The sequence below is a fragment of the Pseudonaja textilis genome, chromosome 4, assembly GCF_049901715.1.
Source record: "Pseudonaja textilis isolate UNSWEBS1 chromosome 4, rPseTex1.2, whole genome shotgun sequence".
Taxonomy (NCBI): Eukaryota; Metazoa; Chordata; class Lepidosauria; order Squamata; family Elapidae; genus Pseudonaja; species Pseudonaja textilis.
This window is the reverse complement of record NC_141993.1, coordinates 45,855,880-45,882,671: the sequence shown is the minus strand read 5'-3', so window position 1 is coordinate 45,882,671 and position 26,792 is coordinate 45,855,880. Positions and strand designations below refer to the sequence as shown.

General features: G+C 35.4%; 1 protein-coding gene across 1 annotated transcript in view; it reads left to right on the top strand.

The window, feature by feature from the left end:
* SORCS3 (sortilin related VPS10 domain containing receptor 3) overlaps nt 1-26,792 on the top strand; it is a 535,825-nt gene that overhangs the window by 343,373 nt on the left and 165,660 nt on the right. The window contains exons 6-7 of the mRNA XM_087932777.1: nt 12,239-12,303; nt 19,749-19,867. Of these exons, the coding sequence (XP_087788903.1) occupies nt 12,239-12,303; nt 19,749-19,867 (184 nt within the window). The remainder of the gene's footprint in view (nt 1-12,238; nt 12,304-19,748; nt 19,868-26,792) is intronic.

Sequence of the window (26,792 nt, the reverse complement as noted above, 5' to 3'; positions counted from 1 at the left end):
AGAGGTCATTAAAGTCTAGGAAAATCTAACTCTGAACAACCAATCAGGAATAATTAATTTACTATCTTTAAAAGTAGGTGAGGAAAGTCCAAGTAAATGAAGGACAATTGCAATCGAATTCAGAACTGGAGAATTAGGAAATAGATATTAATTTTAAGGAACAATGAAGTTAGATGCAGAGTACCATGTTTCTCCAACAATACGACCTCCACCAATAGGAAGGCCCAGCATGATTTCTAGGCATGAGGTGAAATTAAGCCTCACTCCCCCAAATTTAGGCCTATTTAATCCATGAGTTATCCCACCATTTCTCACATTGTTCGTTAGAACTACATGAGGTGAAAAGAAATGGGGGGAAGGGTGGGGGATGGGGAGAAAACTTGCCTTTAGGAGTGCCCTTCAGGTAGCCTAAGCTAGAATACCCCGATCTACTGATAGAACATCACTCGATAGAATCCCCGGCTGTTTCGGGCTGAGTCATGGCTGCCCGTGTCCCCTCGCCAATAGGCAGTGTCTTTCACTGCGAGGCTGCTTCTATTGGCCAACGAAAGTTCCCCAAAGGCCAACTCCCCAGCCGCTTCGGGGCGAGGCATGGCTTCCCGTGTCCCCTCGCCATTAGGCAGTGTCTTTCGGATGATGGAAGCTCCCCAAGGGCAGTCACCAGCCGTTTCTATCGGCCAATCGAAGTGCCTGGTGACTGCCCTTGGGGAGCTTCCATCACCCAAAAGACACTGCCTAATGGTGAGGGGACAAAGGCAGCCATGCCTTGCCCCGAAGCAGCTGGGGACTCTGCCTTCGGGGAGCTTTCATCAGCCAATAGAAACGGCCTCATGGAGAGGTACGTATGTATGCGCCGCTCTAGGTAGGTGAGGAAATTAAGTCACCTCCGAAAAGATGGCCTAGCCATCTTTTCGGGACTCAAAAACAATAAGGCCTGGCCTTATTTTGTGAGAAACACGGTAGTAATATATTTCATAGACTGTTCTGAGTAGATGGAAATGTGTATATCTTTATGTAAATTTGCTTTCCTATCCTATTTTCTTGTTCTTTGTAAAGGAGCAGTTGGGGAGAGAAGCCTTTTTGAATTAATTATGAATTCTCTTTTGTTTCCTTTCTCTCTTTATCTTTTACTGTGGTAATATTCTGTGATATTTTTAGAGTGAAATTGCCAACATTTCAGAATTCATTAATATAGGAAAATTGTAGCCATTGTTATTTTTTTAATTATTTATAGTTCCTCGTGTATTTCCATGTAAAGAGCAAGCATTCCTGATTAAATTAAGTTTCTTCATTCTCTTGCTTTTTATAACACCATTTAAATGATAATATAATAATAGAACAGAGTTGTCTCTAAAGACCTACATCATTTAGGAAAACTAAATATGATGACTCTTTAAAAGAAATTTTAAACCCTGAACATGCAGAATGCAACAGATTAGGGGATTTTCAGAGTTTTTTCTGGTTGTGGAACATTTTTTTTTAAAGAAGGGCCTTGAAACTCTGATACTTTTTTGGTCTTAGTTCTTCACAGACCCCAGTCGACTTCTCAGAGAACATTGAAAATATCATAGGTTATTTAAAGGTTCCAAAAATGTAATTAGATAAAATATGTTATCAAAAGAAAAACCTCCATATCCTCTGTGTGGTTTATATGGCTGCTTTTAGGGCTATTATGAGTTGTTTGGGCATGTGAATGCATATTCAGAAACTCCTTTATCTGGAAGCAATAGCAAAGTGTTATTGCTAGTCCTGCTCACCTTCTATTGAAGGAGCCATATGTGAACCTTCCAAAGAAGGTGAATGCCACAAAGAGGAGTGATTTTTTTTTCCTTGCAAAGCACCCCTTCTAATTGCTTTGCACTATCCAATTAAATAATAGTTTCAAAAAAATTCCTTCCTTCAATTATACTATTCTGTTTGTCCTTGTTCTTTCATTCATTATTAAATGATTCTGGTAGTTTTTAAATCTGACCTGAAATTGTGTTTTAATTATTAGAAATAATCTAAGTGTGCAGGCTGGATTTAATGTTTCAGTTTGGAAGAGACAGCTAATAAAAAGTATGACATAGCTGTTCAGACCATTTTAGGCATAAAGGTTTTCTTATTTATTAATTCTGATATATTTCTTATAATGTGATTTACATATGAACATGCATTATATTTTAGTATCAGTTGGCTTTTCTATGAAACATTAAAGTATATGAAATTGAAAAGAAATTGATCAAGCAAACAGAGCAGCTCTTATGTATGAGCTTCCTTTTACCAAGAATATATTCTCATTTTATTCTGATAACCCCGAAACCCATTTAGTTGATTCAGTCCAAGTCTCTTTCCATTCGGAAAGAGAACAATCCTGTTACAAAACCTTACAATATATTTATAAATTCACATTTTAAAAGGGATTATTTATGTTATACTGAAGTGCAGCTGAGGATATGCTTTGATGGGAGAGTGGTTGGGGTAGAGACAGATATTATTATTAATCTTTTGTTTCCTTTCTGGGAAAAAGCCTGCATCTTTTCCCAGTAGGAATAAATGAAAGTTGATCAGGCTGCTTTTTGATAGAAAAATGAATTGGAAAAGCTCCATAACTGTCCTTTAATATTTCAATTTCATTAAAACAAAACATCTCTAAAACAATCAGTAAATTCTTTGCTACAAATATAGAACAGAATAGAGCTCACATTTAAAAGGAGAATATTAATTCCTTCCTAATTGTGAACTAAAGCCAGGATCTGTGAAGTATTACATTCTACATGAATTCAATTTCCAATTGACTTAGTTAAGCTATTTCAAATTATTTATTTCGAGAATTGTTGCATAAATTGAAGCAGTGAAAGAAATGAATCTATCCATAAATAAAATATTCTTTTCCTGTTTCCCACTGTTCAGTTTCTTTGAATCAGTGATAAAATATTTGCAGAATATTCTAATAAATGCAGTCAGGCAAAGTATTCTTTCTTACATTCAGACAGAGATCTACCTTCTAGTACTATCACCCTTTCAACCTTTGAGAACACTTAAGTCAGTCATAGAAAGTAATTGCAAGATAGTAAAGAGGTAAGAGCTGTCATGATTTTTAAAAAGGAATTAAAAGATGGGATTTCCTAATGGAATTTTGAGTCTGTTAGAGTTATTAATTGGCTAATAATCTTGAATTAGTTGCACATGTAGCTGAAGGCTTCCTATTCTGAAGTTGTATTAGAAGTAGTCAAGGGACATATCAACAAAATTATGACCTTTACCATTCCTCCTGGCTTCATCATCATCTGCCAACTTGATTTGATTTGAGCAGTGGTAAAAATGAAAATGATTCAGGAGAAAGAGAACTGACCATTGCCTTGAGTCCCTTTCAATACAAGAATAGAACAAAAAAAATTGTTTCATTGTCCCATAAAAATGTAGACATGTGCAGATTTGTACATAGAAACAAAGGGTGATATCATTGAACTATAATTGGTTCACATTACACATAGGCTAGAATGTGGCTGACTAATTTGTTATTGGGCTGTCATGCAGACTTAGTCATAAAAGTATCAATTTTAATGTACTTGGTAAATTCAAAACTAGAAGAGAATGCAGCAATACTTTTAATTTGTTTAAGTCACTCATATCTGCAGAAAAACATTAATCAAAATATATGAGTCACACCCTGAGTTTGACAAATAAAATTGTATTGTTCTGATAATCCAGGAAAAAGCAGGAATCACTTATGTTGGAGAAGACAATTGTCTTCCAAAATGAGGGTTAATGCATCCAATTACTTATATTACTTTAACCTTAGACTGTCTACTATTGACCTCACCCCTTTCCTAAGAGGTCAGTAGGGGGTGTGCATAAGTGCTCCAACTTGCCTACTGTCCCTGTCCTAATGTTTCTTTTTATTCGTATCCATTTCATGTATTCATAACCATGTTTACACTTGTACCTGTTATCTAATACTTGCTTGACAGATAAATAAATAAAAAATAAATATTAGAGAATTTCTAAAGATCTAACAAGATAAGTACTTTTTTATTCATATAGGATAAAGGCAACATAGATCTTCTGATACTAAATGATTGATCAGTCCCAGACTTCTATCCTGTCATTAAAGTGTTTATCCAATATAATCCAGAAAGCATTCAAGTTACATGCACGATCATTTCATATTCTCTCAAGTATTATCAGAACAGGGCTAGAGAGAAAGACTGATACTATGAATGAAGGGAAATATACATGTCCAAGGATAATGTTGCAAAATCCAATCTGAGTTGGTTATTGGGATCAGAGGTTACTCTTCCCAGATAGGATCTTTCAAGTAATACTATGGCTTGGACTTTCTCTTGACAGTGTTGTTTTTCCCCTTTTCATAATAAGCTCAGCCTGAATGAGGTTTCTGAACCGTTAATTTTTGATTCTTGGACTCTTACTTAGTTCCACACCTTTAAAGACATTTCCTGAAATATATCAGCCAGAAACTCATTTATTTTAAATAAACAAAGTAGTAATATTTAATTATAGATTGCTGATTTACTATTGCATTAAGGTACTGAGTAGGTCCTGAACTTTACAATTTCTCAAAGGCCTTATATATTACTAATAATAGCAATAGCAACAGCACTTAGAATATACTGTTTTACAGTGCTTTACAGCCCTGTCTGAGTGGTTTAGAGTCAGCATGTTGCCCCCCAACAATTTGGGTCCTCATTTTACCCACCTCAGAAGGATGGCGTCAAGCTTGAGCTTGGTGAGATTTGAACCACCAAATTGAAGGCAGCCTGCAGTCAGCAGAAGTAGCCTGTATTACTGCCCTCTAACCACTGTAGGACCATGGCTCATGGCTATATGTGTATATATGTGTATACGTATATACGTATGTATTATGTATGCATATCATAGACATATATGATGCTCCTCACTATGTTAAAGGAAGAGTAGAATAATTGGAGAGTTCTATTGATTTTTTTTTGCATTCCCCATCCTTTGTTATGAATAAAGCTGTCAATCAAGTCAAAACAAATGTAGAATACAACTAGATCATAGTTGCATTGAGAAATTGAAATGCACTCTGCTTGTTTCTTAATTACTGCTGATTTATATACAGAGTGCCAGTTCAATGTAGCAGTTAAGGTATCATGTTAAAACTGGGAAACTGTAACTTCTAGTGCTACCTGAAGCCCAAAACCAGCTAGGTGACTATGGGCCAGTCATTCTCTCTAAGCCCTTGGAAGAAGGTAATGGAAAACAATTTCTGGAAAACCTTGCCAAGAAAACTACAGGGATATATGCAGACAGTTGCCAGGAGTGAATACTGATTCAAAGGCAAAATAAGGAAAATTATATTCATTCTCTCAGTTGCATATAAGACCTAAAAAAAAAACAGTTTTAAGGCCAAGACAAATCATTTCTGTGATATACAAAGTTTTGATAAAATATTATTATTATTATCTAAGACTAAGAGAATTCAAATATGGTTATGAAAAGAAGCTGGTTAAAACCTTCCAGCTACATTTGAATTTTTTCTATTTGTCTTTATCCAGTAACAGGAATACTAGATCAGAGAGACAAAGAAAATCCAGCTTGAACCTTGGCCCAAAATATGCAGCAAATTAACATGTGGGTGAATTTCTAAAACAAATCTAGCAACCTTATAACTTTAGTGAGTTGTAATTTTCAGACATTTATTCAAGGCGTAAGCCAGAAGCCATACTTCAGCATGTAGAAAAATAGAGTCTAATGAATGCATAAAGTTCCACGTGTATTATGTGAAATGCAGTTTATAATGGTTTCTCTTATGTGCCTTATATACTTCAACTGAAGCCTTGAGGCAACTAAGGGCATATTTATCTCCACATAGGACACAATCAGTTTAATCTGCAACTCTGTGGGAAGACCATATGTGTTCATGATGTCCTAGCTAGGTCCTCTTACTCATTTTAGTATTGCCTGTGGCTTCTGATGTAAAGTTGGGAACATTTGTACAGAGCTTGTCCCTAACTAATGGAAAGTAAGGTTGACTATATGTATATTGCAGTTATTCTTGCTGGGATCAAGGCAAGTGGAAGGAATTATATACAATTCAAAAGAACACGAGAACCTTTAAAGACAAAGAACCCCCCAGAATAAGATTAATCTGGCCAAAGTTTGCCTCTGACTAATTAATTTCCAACACTTATCTAAATCAATCAGTGCTGTCACAAAAAGACTCCAGGATGCCCAATAGACATGAAATAAATATTTTAAACTGAATTAGTCACAATTTTAAATATATAGAAATGAGATGGATTTCAAAATATTCTTTCATTAATGTATATGTACAGGGCATTTCAAATACAAATGCCTCTTTATAATCTTGAAGCACTAACTATATTCTACCAATCCTTCATAATTGTTCAGTACATTCTAGCAATGTTTTACAAGTAATTGTTATAGGTATAATATTTTATAAAAAATACATCAAATCCTCTAGAAGTCAGGAGTAGAGGGGAACATTCTGTAGATGTAGATTTGCTGGCTTTTATTTAGATATCGACAAGTGTTTAACAACAGATGCTGCTATTCTGCTTTTTTATTTTTAGAAATGGGCTTTTTGTTGCAACTTCTCCATTAGCAAAACTTCATAAAAAAACTTCATTGAAGAGGTTGCCTACTGAAATTGTTTTCTCTCTGTCCTGCTCCTCCACCTTGCAGAGCAGAGTTTTGTTAAACAAAAGAGAAGGGGAAAAATAAGAAAACAAGATGCTGGTCTAAATTGTGGTTGCTAAATGAGCAATACCTATGTCTCATTTCGTAACTCTTCCCCTGCTTCCTCTAACATTGTCTAGACTCCAGAAGCTTCCTTTTCATTCTCGAAAAGGAAGGAATTGGACACTTCCCTTTTTTTGGACTTGCTTAACTTTATTAAGCAGTCACTCTGTTTCAGCTCAATTCACCTGTTGTTGTGGGGAAAATTGGAAGAGGAAAGAGTATGTGATGGCTGCCTTGAGATTTGTATAAACTTAATAAAGGTTGGATATAAATCAATACATTTTTAAAAAATATACATTCACATTAACTTTATTAAACTTGTTTCTTCTTCTTAACTCTGTTTTATCTTCCCTAGTCTGTTGTAAAGAAGAAAAGATTTGTTCTACTTGCACTTCAACATAAATAGAATTTCACAACAATGGACCAACACATGAATTGAAACTTCATAACCATCTAGACTTCTCACTTCTCCAATATAGATTTAATACATTTATTCAGAGAGTAGTGGACACAACATGCACATAATAGAGAAGGAAAACCACTTGAAAGTTTAGCGCTTACCTTTTGGAAAACACACTTTTGTGTTTGCCTGCTTTGCAAGTATAATGAGCTGTTAAAAAGTACAATTCCCTTTTCACAAAAAAAATATTTGGTTTTTCTGTTATTTCTTTTCTAAAAGCGGCACACAAAAATGCTTCCCATTTTTGGCCACCATCAACAGGAAAGTTCTTGTCATGCCTCAAGAATTATTATTTTGCACTACCAAGATTCCAAAATCTTTTTCCCAGTGCTATATTTGGAGAATATATAGACCTCAATTTACAATTATTCCTTTAACAACAATTCAGAATTAAAGAGGCCTCATAAAAGATGCTTGATAGCCTGTGAAGCACTTCTACTTATCCAAAATGTTATATCACACTCCTGCAGTCATGAGATCATGATCTGTTTGCTTGGCAACCTGTACACATTACAGAATGCCTCATGATCATGTGACCACCATTTCCAATCTTGTCTACCAGCTTCTCCAGAAAGTCAATGGGGAAGGTAGCAGGAAAGCTTTCAAGCTGCTGCCACCTAGTGAGAGGAATCCATCTCTCAGGATTGGCTGCAAGAGTTTCTTGCTAAGGCAAGCCAAACTCCTCTGGCAGGATTCAGAAATGAGCTAAAATCCTGATGTTTTGAGTTCCTGCACCCTGCCAAAGGAATGCCCTTCTGTGCTTTGAAGGGAGGTGAATGTCTATAAAGGAGTGCAGGAGCTAAGATCATGAAAACTTGAACTCCCTCTCAATTGGAGGAGTTCCCTTCTGAACAAAAAGGGACCACTGTGAACCACTGAAACAAATATGAAATAAAACTTAATCTATATCTACTCTATAAGTTTACTCCAGTAACTTTAACTCACATTAGCCTGGGTAAATTAGATAGGAAATATGATTAAATAAGGTAATGTTAATTTAAATTGTTAAATTCTATTTTTAAGGGTATATTAACAGACTCTTGCATGCCTGAAAGTACAAACTTCCTGCTGCCACTTTTAACCCTCTGAACAATTAGGGTGAATTCTTCCTAAGTTTCTTCCTTTATCTCTTTATCCATTTATTTATTTGGAACTATTCCTAATCTTATCTGATTTTTTTCCCTGGGCATTCTTTCCTTTATTCCACAAATCATCCACACTTTTCATTGCAAATTACATTTTGAAATAAGCCTCCTTTCCAACTTTTTTAAAGGGCTATGCAAATACTGCTTTTTCAAATGTTTAATCCTTGATAGTATGAGATATTTTGATTTTTTAATTTATATTTGTGATACATTCTGCTACTCTGGATCATTGTAAAGTGATAACTAAAAGTGAATTGTTATGGTTATTGATATATTTTTTTCAGAAAATTGTACAATCAAACAATTATAGAGTAAGTAAAGATAGCCAGTATGAAAACTTTCCTATATGGTGAAATGAGTTATTCAGAATTGTATAAAACCAGGATGTATTCTACAGACTATTCATCTGACAATGCCAAGTGCACAAAGACAAATGTGTATTATCCTCAAGGGGGAGTAAAAACTATTCAATTGCCTAAGGGATAACAGCAAACATGCCTTTTCACTTATGCCTCAAATCAATCTGTATATCAATTAAAACCTAGTATCTGAGCAGAAATTCCACAACCATTTTCCTGTTTTGTCAAAGAAATTAGAAAGTAAAAATTATTTGTCTTTTCTGATGCAATAGTCACTAATAGTAAGGCTGGCTCTGGATTTGTTAAAACTGAACCACAACTTGTTTAGGCCAATCACTTGATATAATGGTTCAACCTTGACTTGCTGACCCCCTGGAAAAAAGGCAAGACCTGTAAAGATCTCAAACATAGATTAATATAATTACTCATGTTCCTTGAGCCTTCACTCACCCTCCTGTTTTTTGTGGGTGTTTTGCATGGAAACCTGTTGCTAACTTATCAGCATTAATGTCCTGCTCTTTCACCCACTCTGCCTCTGACATCGTACCAGGTATTGCAACTTTATTGGACAAACTATTTCAGTACTGAAGAATCAAAACTAACTCTGGTTTTTCCCATACAATGCTTGCATAATTAAACAATAGTTTCTTTTTCTCCCCAAATTGGTCACATTGTCCAGTTATGAATCATTCTTTTGTTTTGAGAACTGTTCACTTTTCTGTTGTACACCTGAATTAGTGACCTTGGTGGGTTCTTGGTTCTCACGGTCCATCTCTGGCATGTCTGTATTCTTCCTTCCTTCCCCGCCCCCCAGTTCTTTGGCAAGCTGAATAGCAACAAGACCTAAATGTTTCAAAAGTGGTCCAACCTTGACAGTTTTCCATATGCATTAGTCAATTGGAAAAGCAAAATTGACTTTTGGTAAAATGTTTAGTAAAATATTCATTTCAATGGCTGCAATTTTTCCTAGCCACATAGCTCTTATTCTAGTTTTCTAATTCAGTGATAGTTGTTTATAAATTAATCTCTATATTTTTGTCATATAGAATTCCATATCTTTAGGAAATGTTAACCCTAGTCCTCAAAAAAGTTATAACTATCCTTGTTCAGTATAATGCCTTATTACTATTTTAAAAAAACTATTATCCTGGCTTTTCCTTTGTAAGTACTATGTATCCCACTTAACAATTTGAGCAACAAGTTACATTTTTTAAAAAGAAAAAGTTGCAACTATGAAGTGCCATTGCAAATCATCAAAAGCTTTTTCTGCATACAATAAAAATAGAAACAAAAATCTTGGCCACTTTAAACATTCATCTTGCCAGATATATCATTTAATTAACTTTTTATTCTGTTTTCAAACATGTTCAGTAGTAAAACAGTTCTGTACAACTCAAACCTTTTCCTTCTTTATAAATCAAAGAGATAAAATCATTTCAAGGTGTAGGAAATTCTTTACATTCCTGAATTTAATTCATTACTACATTTATGGTTTGACCAAGATGTGAAGAGTTAACAGTAAAAAGAAATTAAGCCACCAAATGACATGGTAGCTGGATACCATCAAAGCTGACACCAGTCAGATCCTAGAACCAATCAAAGAAGTAGTACAAGATCAGAACACATGGAGAGACATAAACTAAAGAATTGCTAAGAGTCAGACACAACTAAATGGATAATATCATTCACCAGTCATCATTACATAGTGGAAATATTGTTAAGTCCAGAAAATTTGTTCCATTTCAGTTTTTAATCACTTCTTTTGTCTTGTTTTCAGTAATAAGATGGTTAAAAACATTCCTTCATTGATTTGTAAATGTGATTAACAATATATTCAAATAATCTTCAGTTTTTCTGGATCTATATATGCATACTATATAATCTACAGCAGTAATTCATGAATTGTTACATCATCTCTTCCGTTGTGGAAATATATTTGGTTCCACTCTAAATATAGTAATAATACTTTTATCCTGCATTCAGTTGACAGGCCAGTAATTTTTCCGACATTGCTTTTTTCAAAATATTTCTGTTTAATAAAATCCAGCTTCCTGTAAATCTTTTCTGCTTCCAATAAATCTGTTGATTGCACATTGCTATGTTTTTTTTAAAAAAATTCAAGACTGGGTTATTTTCTTGAATCAATTTTATGAATTATTGAAGAATACTCACACTCTGGATTGTGTGTGCATGCTTCTAAACAAGGCAGTAATGATGTACAAGCTAAAATATTTTGAGGAAATTTTTGCAAGTTATTATTTTATTCATATGGGGGTGGGGTGGAAAAACACTTATGGGCAAGAAAGGTTTATTTTTCTTCCAAAGTAGTTTGTGGCATGAGTAGGCCCTTTTTTGCACATGCTCTGTTACACATCCATATGCTGAGAAATGCTCAAATAATACATCACAAATAATAGTTAAGTTTTTCCAAAAGACATAGATTTTTCATTGGGATTGGTCTTTCCCTGCTGGGGAGATGTGCAGGGGACTTTTGGTTGTATGTTAACAAGCATTCTCAACCTGAGTTGGGAAACAGGCTATATAGTTTTATCCATTGCTCATATGACACAGTACAAGTTGCATTTAGAAAGAAACCACAGGATCAAAAGCATTACTAGCTGTTGTAGCTCAGTGGATTGTGTTAAGCAAGTCACTCCCTTTCAGTCCAACCTATTTCTCAGGCTTGTGGTTGTGTAATAAATATTATTTATGTCACCTTGATCTCTTGGAGAAAAAAGGGATAATATTTAATTCATGAATACAATAAATACAAATGGATTTTAAGATATAAAAGAACTTAAAGCTAACCTTGGGAAAAGCAAGAACAAACTGTTAAGAAAGGGAATGGACAATGGATGACATGATCCAAAGACTGAAGCAAGCATGAGAAAGAAATTCAAATAGTATAATATGGACAGAGACAAATCTAGACAGGCTTTCAAAATTCTGTTGTTGTTATTATATACTGTCATAATAAAATAGCAGTTTTTAGAATCCTTGCTGGATCTTTTTCTTGGTCTTCCCCAAAACATTGATACAATATTACCATGGCAGATCATTTTACACCAAGCAGTATTCTCATAGTATGAAATGTGAAGACCAATTTATTAGCATGCTTTGTGTCATCCAGGATCATAACTGAAGCAGACAAAAAGTCTTTTGGGGCATTATTTACAATACATATTCCAGCCCTAGAAGTTATACTCAACAACTAGTTCTTCTTCCTGCTTTACTAACAAACATTTTCAGACATTTGAATGTAAATTGTACATGAAGGTTGTTAAAAGTAAATTAAATATAATGAAAATTTCTTCTCTGCTAATTTGATGTGCTTTTTAAACTAAATTATTATTAGGTCCATGTTTGTTGTTTTCTTTTGCATGCATTGAATCAATCCCAATTTTAGGTTGAGTTGTTTAAAATGAGATGCCAGTGTTTTTTCTCCACTTTTCATTTCTCAATCCAACTTCACCTTTGCCTGTTATTATGCATTCTGCTGCACAGATTGATTTGTTTCTTTTCTGCTTCTTCTTCTTTTCTCTCAGGTCTGTCACGGATTTAGATAAGGAGCCTGACCTTGTGCATATGGAGGCTCGGACACCAGATGGACGTGAGTGTCTCAGCACCAAGTCTATCAAGCAGAGAAGAAGAGATTCAATTTCATTTTACTTGGTTTTGTTTTTTGATTTTGATAGGGAAAATTGATAGGGAAAATGTGAGTCCCCAAGCTCCCTTTGCTATATGTTCCCAACCTAGGTATCAAGAGAATATACTTCTGCAACTTTAATTTCTGTGGAAAGAAATAGAAAGGGAACACAAACTTATTAGAGGCAGTAAATAAAGGGGAAATAAACAAACAATAAACAAAGACAAAAATAATATGCTAGAACAATTATGTATCTCCAAGTCTCCCTGTCTTGCCTCCTCGATATACATAAATGGCACTCTTGGCTTCTATCCCAAGCTGGTTTAAAGAGGAGCAAACCAGAGTCCCTGGTTCATAAACAAACCATATGGGTAAATTTGTTGTACTTGCTGGGACAAGAAACCAATAAGAGCATTTTCATTTGTTTGCTAGAATGAGAATTTAATAGCTATTTGGTTTTTGTTCTGTGTGTCATTTAAATGCCCCAATTAGAATTTGTTAGGGATGAAGAGCTAGAAGAAACTGGGATTTTTAAACCATATCATTTCACCTTGCAGTGAGATGGGTGATAAACAAATTTTAAAATAAAATACATAAAAATTAGCACACATTTATACAAAGAATATTTATACAAAAATAGATTTCATTTCATTTATTTCTAGAGAAAACAATTGGAGTGAATATGTTTTTATATAGGGGAATGCTCTTACTAACATTTGTTACCAAAGAATAGTATAGAATTACAAGTAGGCTTTGCACCTTTATTCTGCTTTCTAAGCCTCTTATGTATTGCAAGAGAGTCAGAGAGAATACAAAACAGAATACAGATTTGCATAATGTCACAATTGCTAATCTATATGTATATATGTAAACTTGAAATAATAGCCTCAATTTAAATGGAAATACAATACATATCAACATTGTCTTCAAACTTCTTGAAAGGCCAGATTATTTGGAGGTAACTGGAAATCCCTAATTAAGTAATGCTAGTTATGGTAAACATCATGTGCAGCTAATCTAGGACATGATGTTTATTCATTCCATCAATTTATATTAAAATATCCTATTATATTTTCATATTTTATGTTATCAAGAGTTGTGATGGATTCATATGGCAAATTTAATAACTACCCCAGTATGTATCTGGTCAACTTTGTCCTCCTTGAGCTTCAGGAAAATGATAAACACACATTTTTCCAGCTGGCTGGAAGAAGGTGTTTGTGGTATATGATATTAGCACGTTTCCAGTTTTTTTATCTTTAAAAAAAAAAAATAACTAACTTTTTAAAATATGTAATTTGCAGTTTTATAGTATTGGATTTTTTTGGGCTTAACATTGTTAGTCATGCCAAGCCTTTTCTTTTTAGTAGCACACAAGCAAATATAATCAATGCTAACAAATCTACTTTATGGCAACACTATTGCCTATATATTTCCATACTTTGAAACCATTTTTGTTTGTAACATATCGATATATGAATTTGATCCTATAAACTTCTCAGAACTCTCTTTTGAGATTTCCTCAATATTTATAGCCATGATATTTTGACAGAATCTTCCTCTTGGAAAATTCATTCATCTTTCTTATTTATTTTTCAATTGTATCTTCATTCATTCTGCCTGTATCATCAAATTGTTTTGAAATATTTATTTTGTACTTGGTTTGTCACTTTTATTCAGTCTGTATTCACAGTAACCCATTGAACTTTAATATTTGTCATGAAGGACGGTAGATGTTTCAAGATCCAATTTGGGTCAGTTATCGAGGAGATTTAGTCTTCCAAGCTTTCTGGTAAGAGAGAAGTTCCCTGAGAATGGGTCCCAGAAACTGACTCAGATAGGTCCCTTTAATATTTGTCCAGGTCAGTTCCATATAACAATGAGCAGAAAGATTCTTAATCAGAGAAATCTAGTGGATAAGGCAATATGCTAGAAACCATGAGATCCTGAGTTTTAGTCCCACTTTAGGCATAAACCATCTGTGCAACCCTGGGCCAGTCACTTTCAGCCTAGGTAAATCTTGCTAAGAAAATTGCGAGAACTTTTTTCAAAAATTGGACACAACTGAACAAACAGAAAAAAAAAATCTCCTGAGATAGAAAAAATAATTTAGTTAGGTTAATTAATATTAAAAAGCAAAACCTTCATGTATCAAGTGAGGCTAACATGCCAGTCTCTTAACTGGTTAAATTTCTAAAAACGTATGATGTGGCATTGTGGTTTTACACTGACTATTTGGACTAGGCTGAAAAAAAAAAGAATAAAAATTACTGCTGTATCTTCAACATCTGCATATCTGGCAGCAACAAAAATTCCCTCATTACCTCTCCTTACAAAAAGTGGAAGACCTGAGTCTGGACAACATGATTTAAGGAAGACTAAGAGAAAATGAAACAAATTCAAAAACAAGTATAATGAAAATATTGGAAATTAAGTGTATGAAAACAAAAGGTTTCCACTACATATGTGACCTGGAAATAAATCAACCCAGCTACTCAACAATGCTCATATCCAAAGCTGCTTCCAAACTGGCAAAGAATTATCAAAAGAAAATGCTTTAACCAAAATCTTGGGTGCCCTCATAGGGACTGCTGAAAGTTCTTTTTCTCCCTGTTTTTCAAATAAAATAGAATTAAAGTTCTTCTCTCACAGCAGAATATATTTCCTTAGAACGATAAATGTATTATTTATTATATCTTAAATAATAAATTATGCCTTCTTGTTTTTCCTCGCTAATGTTAACAGACACAAGAGTTGAAACAGATAATTATATAATCTAAAAACTTAAAAGGCATTTGAATGGCATCCAAATGTTAGGACAAGGTTATTTTATCTCGCTCAGTTATTTTTATTTTCCATTAGAGGTACTGGTATTTTCCCTAGTATTTTTATTGGCTCATAATTTCATTAATGCAATGCGTGTATTTTCTAAGAGCAGAGTATGATTATTGTACCATGCATTTGCTCTGGAGACAGATTAGAAAACATTCCAATGTTGCCTCCTCCAAGAGGCAATATCCTATTTTTAGTCCTGCCTTGCTTATAAGCCTATCAATTCCGTCAAAGCTTCTCTAAGTTTTTGCAATTTTTTTTTTCTTTCTTTCACCTGCCTTTTGCTTTTCCCTTTTTCTTCTGCCAGTTTGGCAAGTTTTTCTGACATGACAAAAAATGCAGGTAGTAATCAACTTTCAATGACTAGTTCAACTGCCTAGATGCTGGAGGTGGAAGGACCCAGGTGTCCAAGAAAGGCTTCGATACTTACTGTTCTGACCAAGGCTTCCTGATACATTAACAAACACATGTTAATCGCAAAAACCTTTTGTTTTATTTCAACAGCTGTGAATTCTAGTCATTCATAGCCCATAATGAGTCTCACACAGTTCATAAATAATCCTGCAGAAGTCTGCCAAAGTCCTTGGGATAAGTCTGATAAGCATGCACCTTTATCTTTTTTTAAAATGCTGCCAACAACTAAATTGCCAATTAGTTGTACAAGGTCAAATGGAGCCCAAAATCAACACGGAACTTCAGGTTTCAAACTGACCAATACGAACAAAGTTGCTTCCCACAAAGGTTCATATCCCTTTGCTACGCCTTTATGTCTTATCAGAGGGCCAACCACCTCCAAGCTTTACTCCCAAGTCACCCCTTTTGTCTTAAGATGTTCTTGACTTCTGGCAGCTCTACAGTGATGGGATTTAAAAAAAATACTACTGGTTCTGTGGGCGTGGTTAGATGGGTGTGGCCATGTGACTGGATAGGCATGGCATGGGTTTTGGGTTTTGTTTTGTTTTTGCTTTTTTGCAGCCACCCTCACCCACCCATTTTTGGGGCCTTCTGGGCCTCAAAGGAGCCTCTAGGGGGGAGTTTTTGTTCTCAGAAGGCTCCTATGGGGCGCAGGAAGAAAAAAAAATAGAGCATGGGAGTGGCACGCAGCACCTCTTCATGTTCCAATTAGGGACCTACCTGGCCTCAGAGGAGCATCTGGGGGGCGTTTTTGCTTCCAGAAGTCTCCTTTGGAGCTCAGGAAGGCAAAATATGGAGGGGGCTGAACCCCTGCCTTCATTTTTTGCCTATTTCAGTCCATTTGGGGGGCTGTTTTTTGACCATTTTGGGCCTGTTTTTTGGCCTATTTTTCAACCCATTTTGAGCCCATTTTTAGGCTGGTTTCAGCCAGTAGAATGGTGCAGGAGGCCATGGAAGATGAAAATGAAGCATGAAGGACACTGTGGGCTAGTCCCTTGATATTTCCAGGCTGGCCCCATGGGAAAAATGGCCTGCAAGCCTTGAGTTTGACACCCCTGATCTAAATTCAACGTTCCTGCAATGTGAGTAGAATGTGACTACTGTGTAGGCATTACAGAAAAATAAGACTGGTTAAAAAGTCCAAATTCTAAAGAGTAGTCAGATGAAGTTCAAAACTTGGGCACGGGCAAAAAGAATTCCTTCCTCCCATTAAGTTATTTAGATCTCATGACATATATTACATATGTAAGCTGGGAAGGTTCTACAAAAATCTTAATTATGATTTAATGACTTAATAAAAAAATTGCTTGAAATGGAAATACAGGACATGTTTTACAGAAAATTGACCCATTCATCTCACTTTGACATTATTTCTTCCATGTTAGAACTGAAATACTCTCCACAATATAAAGTAATTTATGTTATAAATTAATGTTAAAATTTACATATTATTTATAAATGATATAAATATTAAATATAATAGAATATAATTCTTTATTGGCCAAGTGTAATTGGGCACACAAGGAATTTGTCTTGGTGTAAATGCTCTCAGTGTACATAAAAGAAAAGATACATTCGTCAAGAGTCAAGAAGCATAAAGTACAACATTTAATAATAATCATAGGGTACAATAAGCAATCAAATCATACTAGGAAACAGTCAATATAAATTGTAAGGATACAAGTGACAAAGTTACAGTCATACAGTCACAAGTGGGAGGAGATGGGTGATAAGGACTGATGAGAAGATTAATAGTAATAGTAGTGCAGACTTTGTAAATAGTTGGACAGTGTTGAGGGAATTATTTGTTTAGGAGAGTGATGGCGTTCAGGAAAAAACTGTCCTTGTGTCTAGTTGTTCTGGTGTGCAGTGCTCTATAGTATCATTTTGAGGGTAGGAGTTGAAACAGTTTGTGTCTGGGATGTGAGGGGTCTGTAAATATTTTCACAGCTTTCTTTTTGACTCGTGCAGTATACAGGTCCTTGATTGAAGGCAGGTTGGTAGTAATTGTTTTTTCTGCAGTCCTAATTATGCTCTGAAGTCTGTGTCTGTCTTGTTGGATTGCAGAACCAAACCAGACAGTTATAGAGGTGCAGATGACAGGCTCAATAATTCCTCTGTAGAACTATATCAGCAGCTTCTTGGGTTGTTTGAGCTTTCTGAGTTGGCACAGAAAGAACATTCTTTGTTGTGCTTTTTTGATGACGTTTTTGATATTAGGTGCCCATTTTAGGTCTTGTAATATGATAGAACCTAGAAATTTGAAGGTTTCTACTGTTGATACTGTGTTGTCTAGTATTGTAAGAGGTGGTAGTATGGTAGGATTTCTCCTAAAGTCTACCACCATTTCTATGGTTTTGAGTGTCTTCAGTTCCAGATTGTTCCAGTTACACCATGAGGCAAATTGTACAATCTCTCATCTGTATGCAGATTTGTCATTGTCTCAAATGAGACCAATCACTATTGTATCATCTGCAAATTTCAGCATTTTAACAGATGGATCATTTGAGATGCAGTCATTAGTATATAGGGAAAAGAGAAGTGGAGAAAGCACAAAGCCTTGGAGGGGCGGGGCTATGCTAATTGTACGGGTATCAGATGTGCTTCTGCCTAGCTTCACCTACTGCTACCTATCTGTTAGGAAGCTTCTGATCCATTTACAAATGTGTTCAGGTGCCATTAACAAATTTAGTTTAGTTTAATTAGAAGAATGTTTAGAATGATGGTATGGAATGCTGAGCTGAAGTCTACAAAGAGGACCCATGGAATAGGTATTTGGAGATTCAAGGTATTGTAGGATGTAGTGCAAAGCCTACAGCATCACCTATCAATCTATTTGCTCCATATGCAAACTGCATGGGATCTAACAGAAGTTCCGTGATGATTTTCAGTGAGACAGCACTAGCCTTTCAGATGGGACAGCACTAGCCTTTTCATAACTACAGATGTTAGAGCACCTGGTCTGTAGTCATTCAGTTCAGAGTATTTGAAGCAAGAAGAAACATGGCACATCTCTAGTGATTTATTAAAGATTCAGGTGAAGATGGGGCCAATTGGTCACTACAGACTTTTAAACCAGAAGGAGTTATCTTGTCTAGCCCTGGTGCTTTTCCTGGCTTTTGTCTGTGAAATACATCTTGCACTTCTTTTTATGTGATCACCAGAGGTTGTAAACCCAATGGGTTGGGGTCAGTTGTAGGAGGCTTGGCTGTTGTTGGTGTGTTTGAGATGGGGGTTGTGGAGACAGGTGGCTGTAGTTTCCTTCAAACCTGCAGTAAAACACATTCAGGTCATCTGCTAGTTGTTGATTTCCTTCTGCCTGGGAAGGAGGTTTGCTGTAGCCAGTGATGTTTTTAAGAGTTTTCCACATGTTTACCTGTTCATTTGTTGATTCCTTAACTTTTCAAATATTATAAATACTATAAAATATAAATCAGGCAATCCTGCTTACTTAATGGAATCTGTTTTTTCATTCAATCTTTCAATGTTTTTTCATTCAATTTTTATTCCTTCATTTGTTGTTTTCAGCAGATCCACATGTTGTATTTGCACTAGGAAATGGGTGCTAGATTGCTTTTATGACAGTAGCTGGATGCTTGCATGACCAACTGGATAGGTGTTTACATGCTGTTTCATTATACTATATTTACAAAATAAATGCAGATATATATTCTTAAATGAATAGATGAGATAAGGATATAAGCTTAAATGAGGAAAAAAGATGAAAAGGAAGTCTGAAGAAGTAGAATTTGTCCTATGTTCTTGTGAAACTTGAGGAGGTATCCTTTTGGAATATATTGGATTAGTAAAAATATGTCAGAATGATACATTTCCTATGAAGTATCAAATATTTCATATATCTTTGATAACAAATGCAAATTGAATTTAGTCTCTGTCAGTTCAGTGCTTAAACCTTTGAGTCACATTTTATGAATCTCAGCTAAACAGATTCTTATTGTAGAAAAAAAAGTTTTTATATTGTAACAGATGAACTATGGATAACATATGGTGGATATTTCCATAAATTCTAGATTAAAAAATTACCTTTTTAATAACTATCTAATTGCTGGAGAGCCATGGCAAAAGATGAATATTTGCTTTACTTAATCCATTACAAACTGTTGGTCAACATTTTTTCATACAAGCTTATCTTTCCCATACAGATGCCCATTATATAACTTGTAGAATTCAAGAATGTTCAGAGACTACCAGGAATGGACCTTTTTTGCACTCTATTGATACAAGTTCACTTGTTGTCCAGGATGAATATATCTTTATTCAGGTATGTCTACATATCTTGGTATATTTTTATCAGAGAATTGCCTCCCAGTTATAAAAATGAGATAGGAAATAATTTAATACTATGGGGAAATCCTCTTTGTTAAAGAATCAAAACAAAACAAACCTTCATTGACAAAAAGTGATGAATACAGTTCTTTTTCCTGTTTTTAATGAAGGAAAATCAAAATGCTTATCTTAATATCTATTAAGATATTAAGATATTAAGAATTTAATTATCTATACTTCAATATATGCAATATTTTTCTCTATTTTTATTTGTATTGATAATTTATGGCAAAATGAATGTGGTATACTACTGTTATTGGTTTTCCCTTTTTCCATGTTTAAAAAATATTTTCGGTTACATCCATGTTTTCTTTTATTGTGGGTAATGTAACTATCAGTGTCTTAAATTGTGCCAGATTAGATTAAAAACATACAGTGAAAAAACTACTAGAATTCTGTTTTATTGTTGTAGGATATATTAACAGAATATGAAAAGCCTGACAGCATTTCCCCTGGTTGTTCTTAGACTAAAAAAGAATTCAGGGAGGTTATCTTGAGCATCTTTCTGACCCCCTTTTCTTATTCAGGGATCAGCTGATGTTTATTTAATTGCTCTTTCATTCCTTTTTCAAGGTTATGATAATACCCTGATAACTGTCCAAACAATATAAATAGATATTTATGGTAATTGTACTGTTCATTTATTATGAAATATAAAATGTCAAGCTAGTAGATGTTAAATATAAAGGATGTACATCTTTACATTTAGAAAAATAGACATTCAATGATTATTCAATTGACAGACTGTCTTTAAATATGGAGAGAGCAGGTGTACAGGTTGCATGTTCCCTAATTATAGATTGTAGTATAATTATAACATAAAATATATGTGAGGAAAAAATAAAATTCAAGAAATGAAATAAATATATCCAGTTCTTTTAATGATGTTATAAGGGATATTCAAAAAATTTTCTCAATTGTGCACTAATCTACCAATAGAAATAGCAATTAGACTTCTATGACATCTCATAGTGCTTTACAGCACTTTCTAAGCAGTTTACAGAGTCTGCAGATTGCCCCCCCAAAATCTATTGCCCCAATATTCAAAATCATTTTACTGACTTGGAAGAATCGACGGGTGCTTTATCCTTGAGTCAGTCAGGATCAAACTCCTGGCTGTGGATAGAGTTAACATGCAATACTGTACTCTGAACACTGTGTCACCTCAGTTTCTAATCTACTGACTCCAGGGAAGGTCTAATAGATTTTTTTTGGAACAGAAAATAGTTTTCAGTGTTCCAGTTGTAGTTTGGCTCCAGAACACTTTGAATTGATTCCTGCGTCAAAAGATTTATTTTCAGGAAACAATTGAACTATCTTTGAAATGTCCCTCTTCCAGAAGAAAGTGAACATTATTTCATGGGCAGACTGATATTCAGTTGCTGATATATCCTCATTTATGGAAACTTACTGACTGACATTAGCTTCTTCTCTCCTAAATACATCCACTTTCACAGCTTTATAATGGTAGGAAACATGAATTGAAACTCCCTATGTAAGTCGCTATGAATTTCCAGAGAACAGGCGAATCAATGGATGTAAAATAAAAGTTGTGATGTGCACTGGTAAGAATAAAGATTAGTTCAAATGTTGCATGCATATAAAGATCGATACAAAATAAAGACAACATACAAATGTCATTTCATTTAGCTGTATTTAATGCAATGTCCTTAAATTATAAACCTTTTGAATGCTATCAAAAAAATAATCCATTATATATGTTCTCCACCCATTTCTAACTCACCGTAAAACATTGGTGATCATCTATTTGCTCAACTACAGATCTCAGGGTTTTTCAGTATTGGCCATTGTAGCCTTGATCAATTTCTCTATGGAGCGTATGGGTTGCTTATTTGCAGTGATCTTATGAGTTTGTGTTGTATTTCTTTCCGGCAACAGAAACCTAAGATAGATGAGGATATGACAGAAGCAATTCAACGAAGAATTCTATAACTTTTTCTCACACTTGGAACACATGACTGTCTAAAGCAACCTTCTCCATTATGTCAATCTCCTTCATATGTTGAACTTCAACTACTGTAATCCCAGACATCATTTCTAAGAGATAGGTGAAACCTTCTAAAGACAGGTCCTATTTTTCATTCTGAAGTTAAGCAACAAATATCAGAAACTTTGCACTGGATTGACAGGATAATCATTCATTTGCACTGGTTGGCATTTATCAGAAACAAAATGCTTGAGGCTCAAAATCATTGATGCTATTTTTAAAAAAGCTATGCATCAATGTTTTATACTATTGTTTTTCAGTTACTATTTCAGAATATTTTTGTATCAGTTGTTTTGAACATTAAAGTTCAGATGAGGATTTTAAAATTTACAAAACTCACACAATTCATTCACCTTTCTATGCCAAGAAAGGCCTATATGTTATCCCCTTACTTGTATGATTCATGAGAAAAGCATGGAAGGTTACATTTAAACAGAACTTCAGTTTTATTTGAATCAAAGTAAAATTTGAGGATAATCTTAGAATTTCAGTGTATGCTCTATAGCAGTGGTGGCTAACCTTTTTTGACTCCCATGCCGATTATTGCACGAGTGCTCTTGCACGCTCACATGCCAGCACCCAGAAGGCAATGTGTGCTGGGACCCTCCATACCGCCCTGTGCATGGGCACATGAACCCCCCTCATGTGCTGTGGTGCCTGCACATCCATGCATGATCCCCTCATGCACAGCATGTCTCTGGGCATGCGCGTGTGTCTCCTGCGCATCCCCCTCTGCCACCTGAGCATGTGCACCAGATACCTGATAATCAGCTGTCAGGCGGCAGCACGTACACATGCGCAGTGGGGCTCTTCCAGGTGACCTCTCATGTGCTGGGGGAAATGGCTTGTGTGCCACTTCTGGCATGTGTGACATAGGTTTGCTAACACAGCTCTATAGAAAAGTCCACAAACCTGCAAAAAGTAAATTCCTTGGTTATCAAAAGCATCTACAAGAACAGAGGAAGATTATCCACATCCCTGCAGATATTGTTGAACTTAATTCCTGTCAAAACTAGCCAGCATAACTAAAAGTTAGAGTTCATGAGATGTGTCATCCAAAAATATCCGGAGGCCATAGATTTCCTCTCTGTGTTAGACTATAAGAATCTAAGTAGCACATAATGAGAACAGATTACATTAAAGTATCAATGCTCCTGGTATGCAAATTGTCAACTCACAATTTTATATAGACATACTGCCTGCAGTTACCATGCAAGTTTCAAGAAATCTTCATGTCTTGATGCAGTTTTTGGAGGCCTGTAAAAATTTGTCTGAGTTTTTCCACTGCCGCTTGATCCCTCTTTTTATCAGTAATATTGTCAGGGTTTCTACAATCTTGCTACAAAAAGAATAGTATGCTCAAGAAATATATGTGAATATTCTTTCCTGAATCCAGGCACACAACTAGCATGCATCTTAAAACAAGAAATGTTGCCTATGCATGATATAGACTATAATATTTTTAAAATGTTGACTATTATAGAAAAGCTATCATTCGCAATTTTTTCCCCAATCCTGCTATAGTTTTTCAGAACAAAGGTATAGGAATTGAATACTTTTCAAGAACTATTGTGGAATAGTAATATATTTATTACAGTCTTTAACTTTATATATTTGTAATTTTTATGAAATTCAAGTTTAGCTATAGAGATATCTAAATAAGATGTATAAATAGAATATTTAGCATTAAATAGAATATTTAATAATATTGATGGAAATAAAATGCTTCAAACTGAAAGGCACTGTAAGTACAAGTAATAGAGTACTTAAACTAAATGATAAAACTACTTTGCAAATAAAATATTAAAAGTATTACACTATTAAATGAATAGATATGTGTATGTGTGTATTTACTTTGTTGTGGTTCTGACCAATGAGATGTAACAGAAAAACATCGAATAGAAATCATAAAAATAGTTTACATATTTATAAGATTTTAAATTCAGTAGAATGTTTTCTTTTGTAAAGCTGTGGCAGCTGAAAGAGATCATGCAACTCTTCTGAAGAAACTTATCATAGAAAAGTTTAAACTTACCACAAGCAAAGTTATGAGGTTAGAATGCACATTGCTTTAGACAGGACAATAAAGGAGTAGAATTGTAGATTCCTTCAGCTCATGGGGAAAAATTTGCTCTTTAAAAAGGAATATTGTTATAACTTTGCTTCAATATTCAGAGGGCGAGACATTAAAGCAAACTAAGGAAAAAGATGTGGGTTAGGATTATTCATTCCAGAGTTTACCAGTGTGGGATTCTGCTTTCGTAAATATGATGACCACTGACTTTGCTAAAACAATAAGGACAAGAAAGGCCAAAATTCAGCTTTTTTCCCACTCTTTTCTGAATGGAAATATCAGTAGAGACATAGCAAGTACTTGGGTAAGACTTTTTGTGCAACTTCCTAATTTAAGCAAGATTTTGAATGACAAATGAATGAATCAACTTTTGTCAAACTTATCTTTAATTATTAGAAAGATGGTATATTTGAGGTGTTACCATTTCCATTTGGCCTTAATTGCCATTTTCAGTTATGGAGAAGTTAATGTCTTTATTTAGGTATATTAAACACCAGGGGTTTTGTTGTCTCTTGATCAGCTCAACTTTTGATCTTAAAGATAGCTCTTAATAAAGTTCCCTATACAATCCAAAGTATCCAGTGCTCTCTTAGATATAGATTTAAGGCCTATGTAAAGACTGAGCAATTAAAAGGTTAAAAAAAAATAAGTTAGCTTAATTTTAGCTGAAACTCTATACCTTGTGTGTATAGAGTTTGAAATCACTGCTTCTTGGTAAGAGATAGAGAGAAAGCAAGTGAGCTGGAGAGAGAGAGAAACAAAGAGACAGAGAAGGAAGGGATAGTTTTACTTCTTTTTGGCTTTTCTGCTGGTGATTTTCCTTTCATATTCCAGGTGCCTAAAGCATGGAAGATGATCCCAAGACATTTAAAGGTCTTGGACTATTCTATGTAATTTCCATTAATCTCTCACTTGCATCTCTTTGGAAAAGACATGATCTTTATTTTTTCCATAATTTATGGTTAGGCTTTCCTCAACATAATGAAAGAAAAAAGTTGAAGCCTTCTTATAAATTTATCAAATCTGTCAAAAAGATTGCCATATCATCACTGTACAGAAACTTGACTATAATTTCTTATTCAGCAAAAAAAAAGATAAAGCTCTTTATTGGTTAAGGATTGTGTCACAAAATTAACATAAATATTGAACAAAAAGAAAGCTAATGTGCAGTTTAACTTGACTCTTTTTTCTTTGGTAGAAATCTGATCAAACAAATCTTTGAGATGATTATTATATCTAAAGAACCTGAAGAATGCAAAATAGAATTAGATGAAACTGAACTGATTTATTTCTCCAAAATAAGACCACCTAATTCAGCTCAGTGAAATCACTTAGGTAGCTTTAAATATTCTCAGTCAAGTTGAGGATGATGTAGAAGCATGGGAAAGAAAGAAAGAGAAAAAAGACCTGTTTTAGTCTTGACCTTTGATATTGGCTATCTTCTTGGAATTGCCCTTAGTGTTTGATGAAGTTGCTCAATCCTCAAGATTTTCAGAATGTTATGGTTAAGAAGATCCAAACTAAGTGACTTCAGAACACATTGTGGGCAACCCCTGAAATGTTTGCTGAATGCATTCATTCTGAATATTATTTGGGTACTGTACTCCTTAGCAACCTTTGGAATTGACTGAAGTCTTTCTTGAATACATTCAGCTTTGAAAACTGACAATGACTGTATTCTAGCACTGTGGAAGAAAGATCCTTCCATCTTTCTCTTCTCCCCAGCCACACACAATGGTTAGAGTATTTTGGGGCTAAGTATATTCAGGATATTTGGTAGATCTGTCCAATCTGGAAGAATTCAGCACATATAGACCAAGAAAACTGCAGACATGTCACAGCATTTGGGGAAGTTGCCCAGTCTGGAAGTTTTCCACCAGGGCTGGCTGGGTTCTACACTCTTCAGTTCTGTACCAGCTTTCAGGCTGAATGGCTTCAACAGGTGTCCTTGTAGCTATATAGTGTGGAAGACTTTCAGTACATATGCTTCAAGGAAGCTTCTTGAAGGAAGTTGCAAAACTGTCATATGCATCAAGAGTCTGCTTCTGACACTCTCACAGAATGTGCAGACAAATTAGGCATCTCAAAAATGTGCTAGCATTAAAGTGTTATAAAGCAAGAGTACCACATTTGCTTTGTGATGCAGCTTTATAGACAAATTTCATTTAAAGCAGTGGTTCCCAAAGTGGGCGATACTGCCCCCTGGGGGGGGGATGCCTTGGCGGGGTGCTAAGAAGCAAGGGCGCTGGCAGGGGGATGCTAAGAGGTGGCAGCAGGGCGTTTAAGGCGCCAGCCCTGCAGGTTCACTCATTGACTGTAACACCGCTCCAGACCCGGCGCCTCCAATGAAGAAGCGGTGGCACGTTACGTGTCACCATGGCCACGTTCGATGCACCGCCCCCTGCCGCTTCTTAGAGTCCCTCTGCTGGCCCCCTTGGGGATGCTAAGAGGCAGCAGGGGGGCATTCGAAGCACTGGTCCTGCAGGTTCACCCATTGACTGTAGCACCTCTCTGGAGCCGGAGGCTCCAATGTGGAAGAAGTGGCACGTTATGTGCCGCTGCGGCAGTGTTCAATGCACCGTCCCCCTGCCACCTCTTAGTGTCCCCAAGGGGGCTGGCAGAGGGCCGCTAAGAGGAGGCAGGGGGCATTTGAGGTGCCAGCCGGCCCTTCAGGTTCACCCATTGAGGCACCACCTCCCAAGAAATGCTAGTCAATGGGTGAACCTGCAGGGCCAGCACCTCAAACGCCCCCCTGCCACCTCTTAGCATCCCCAAGGG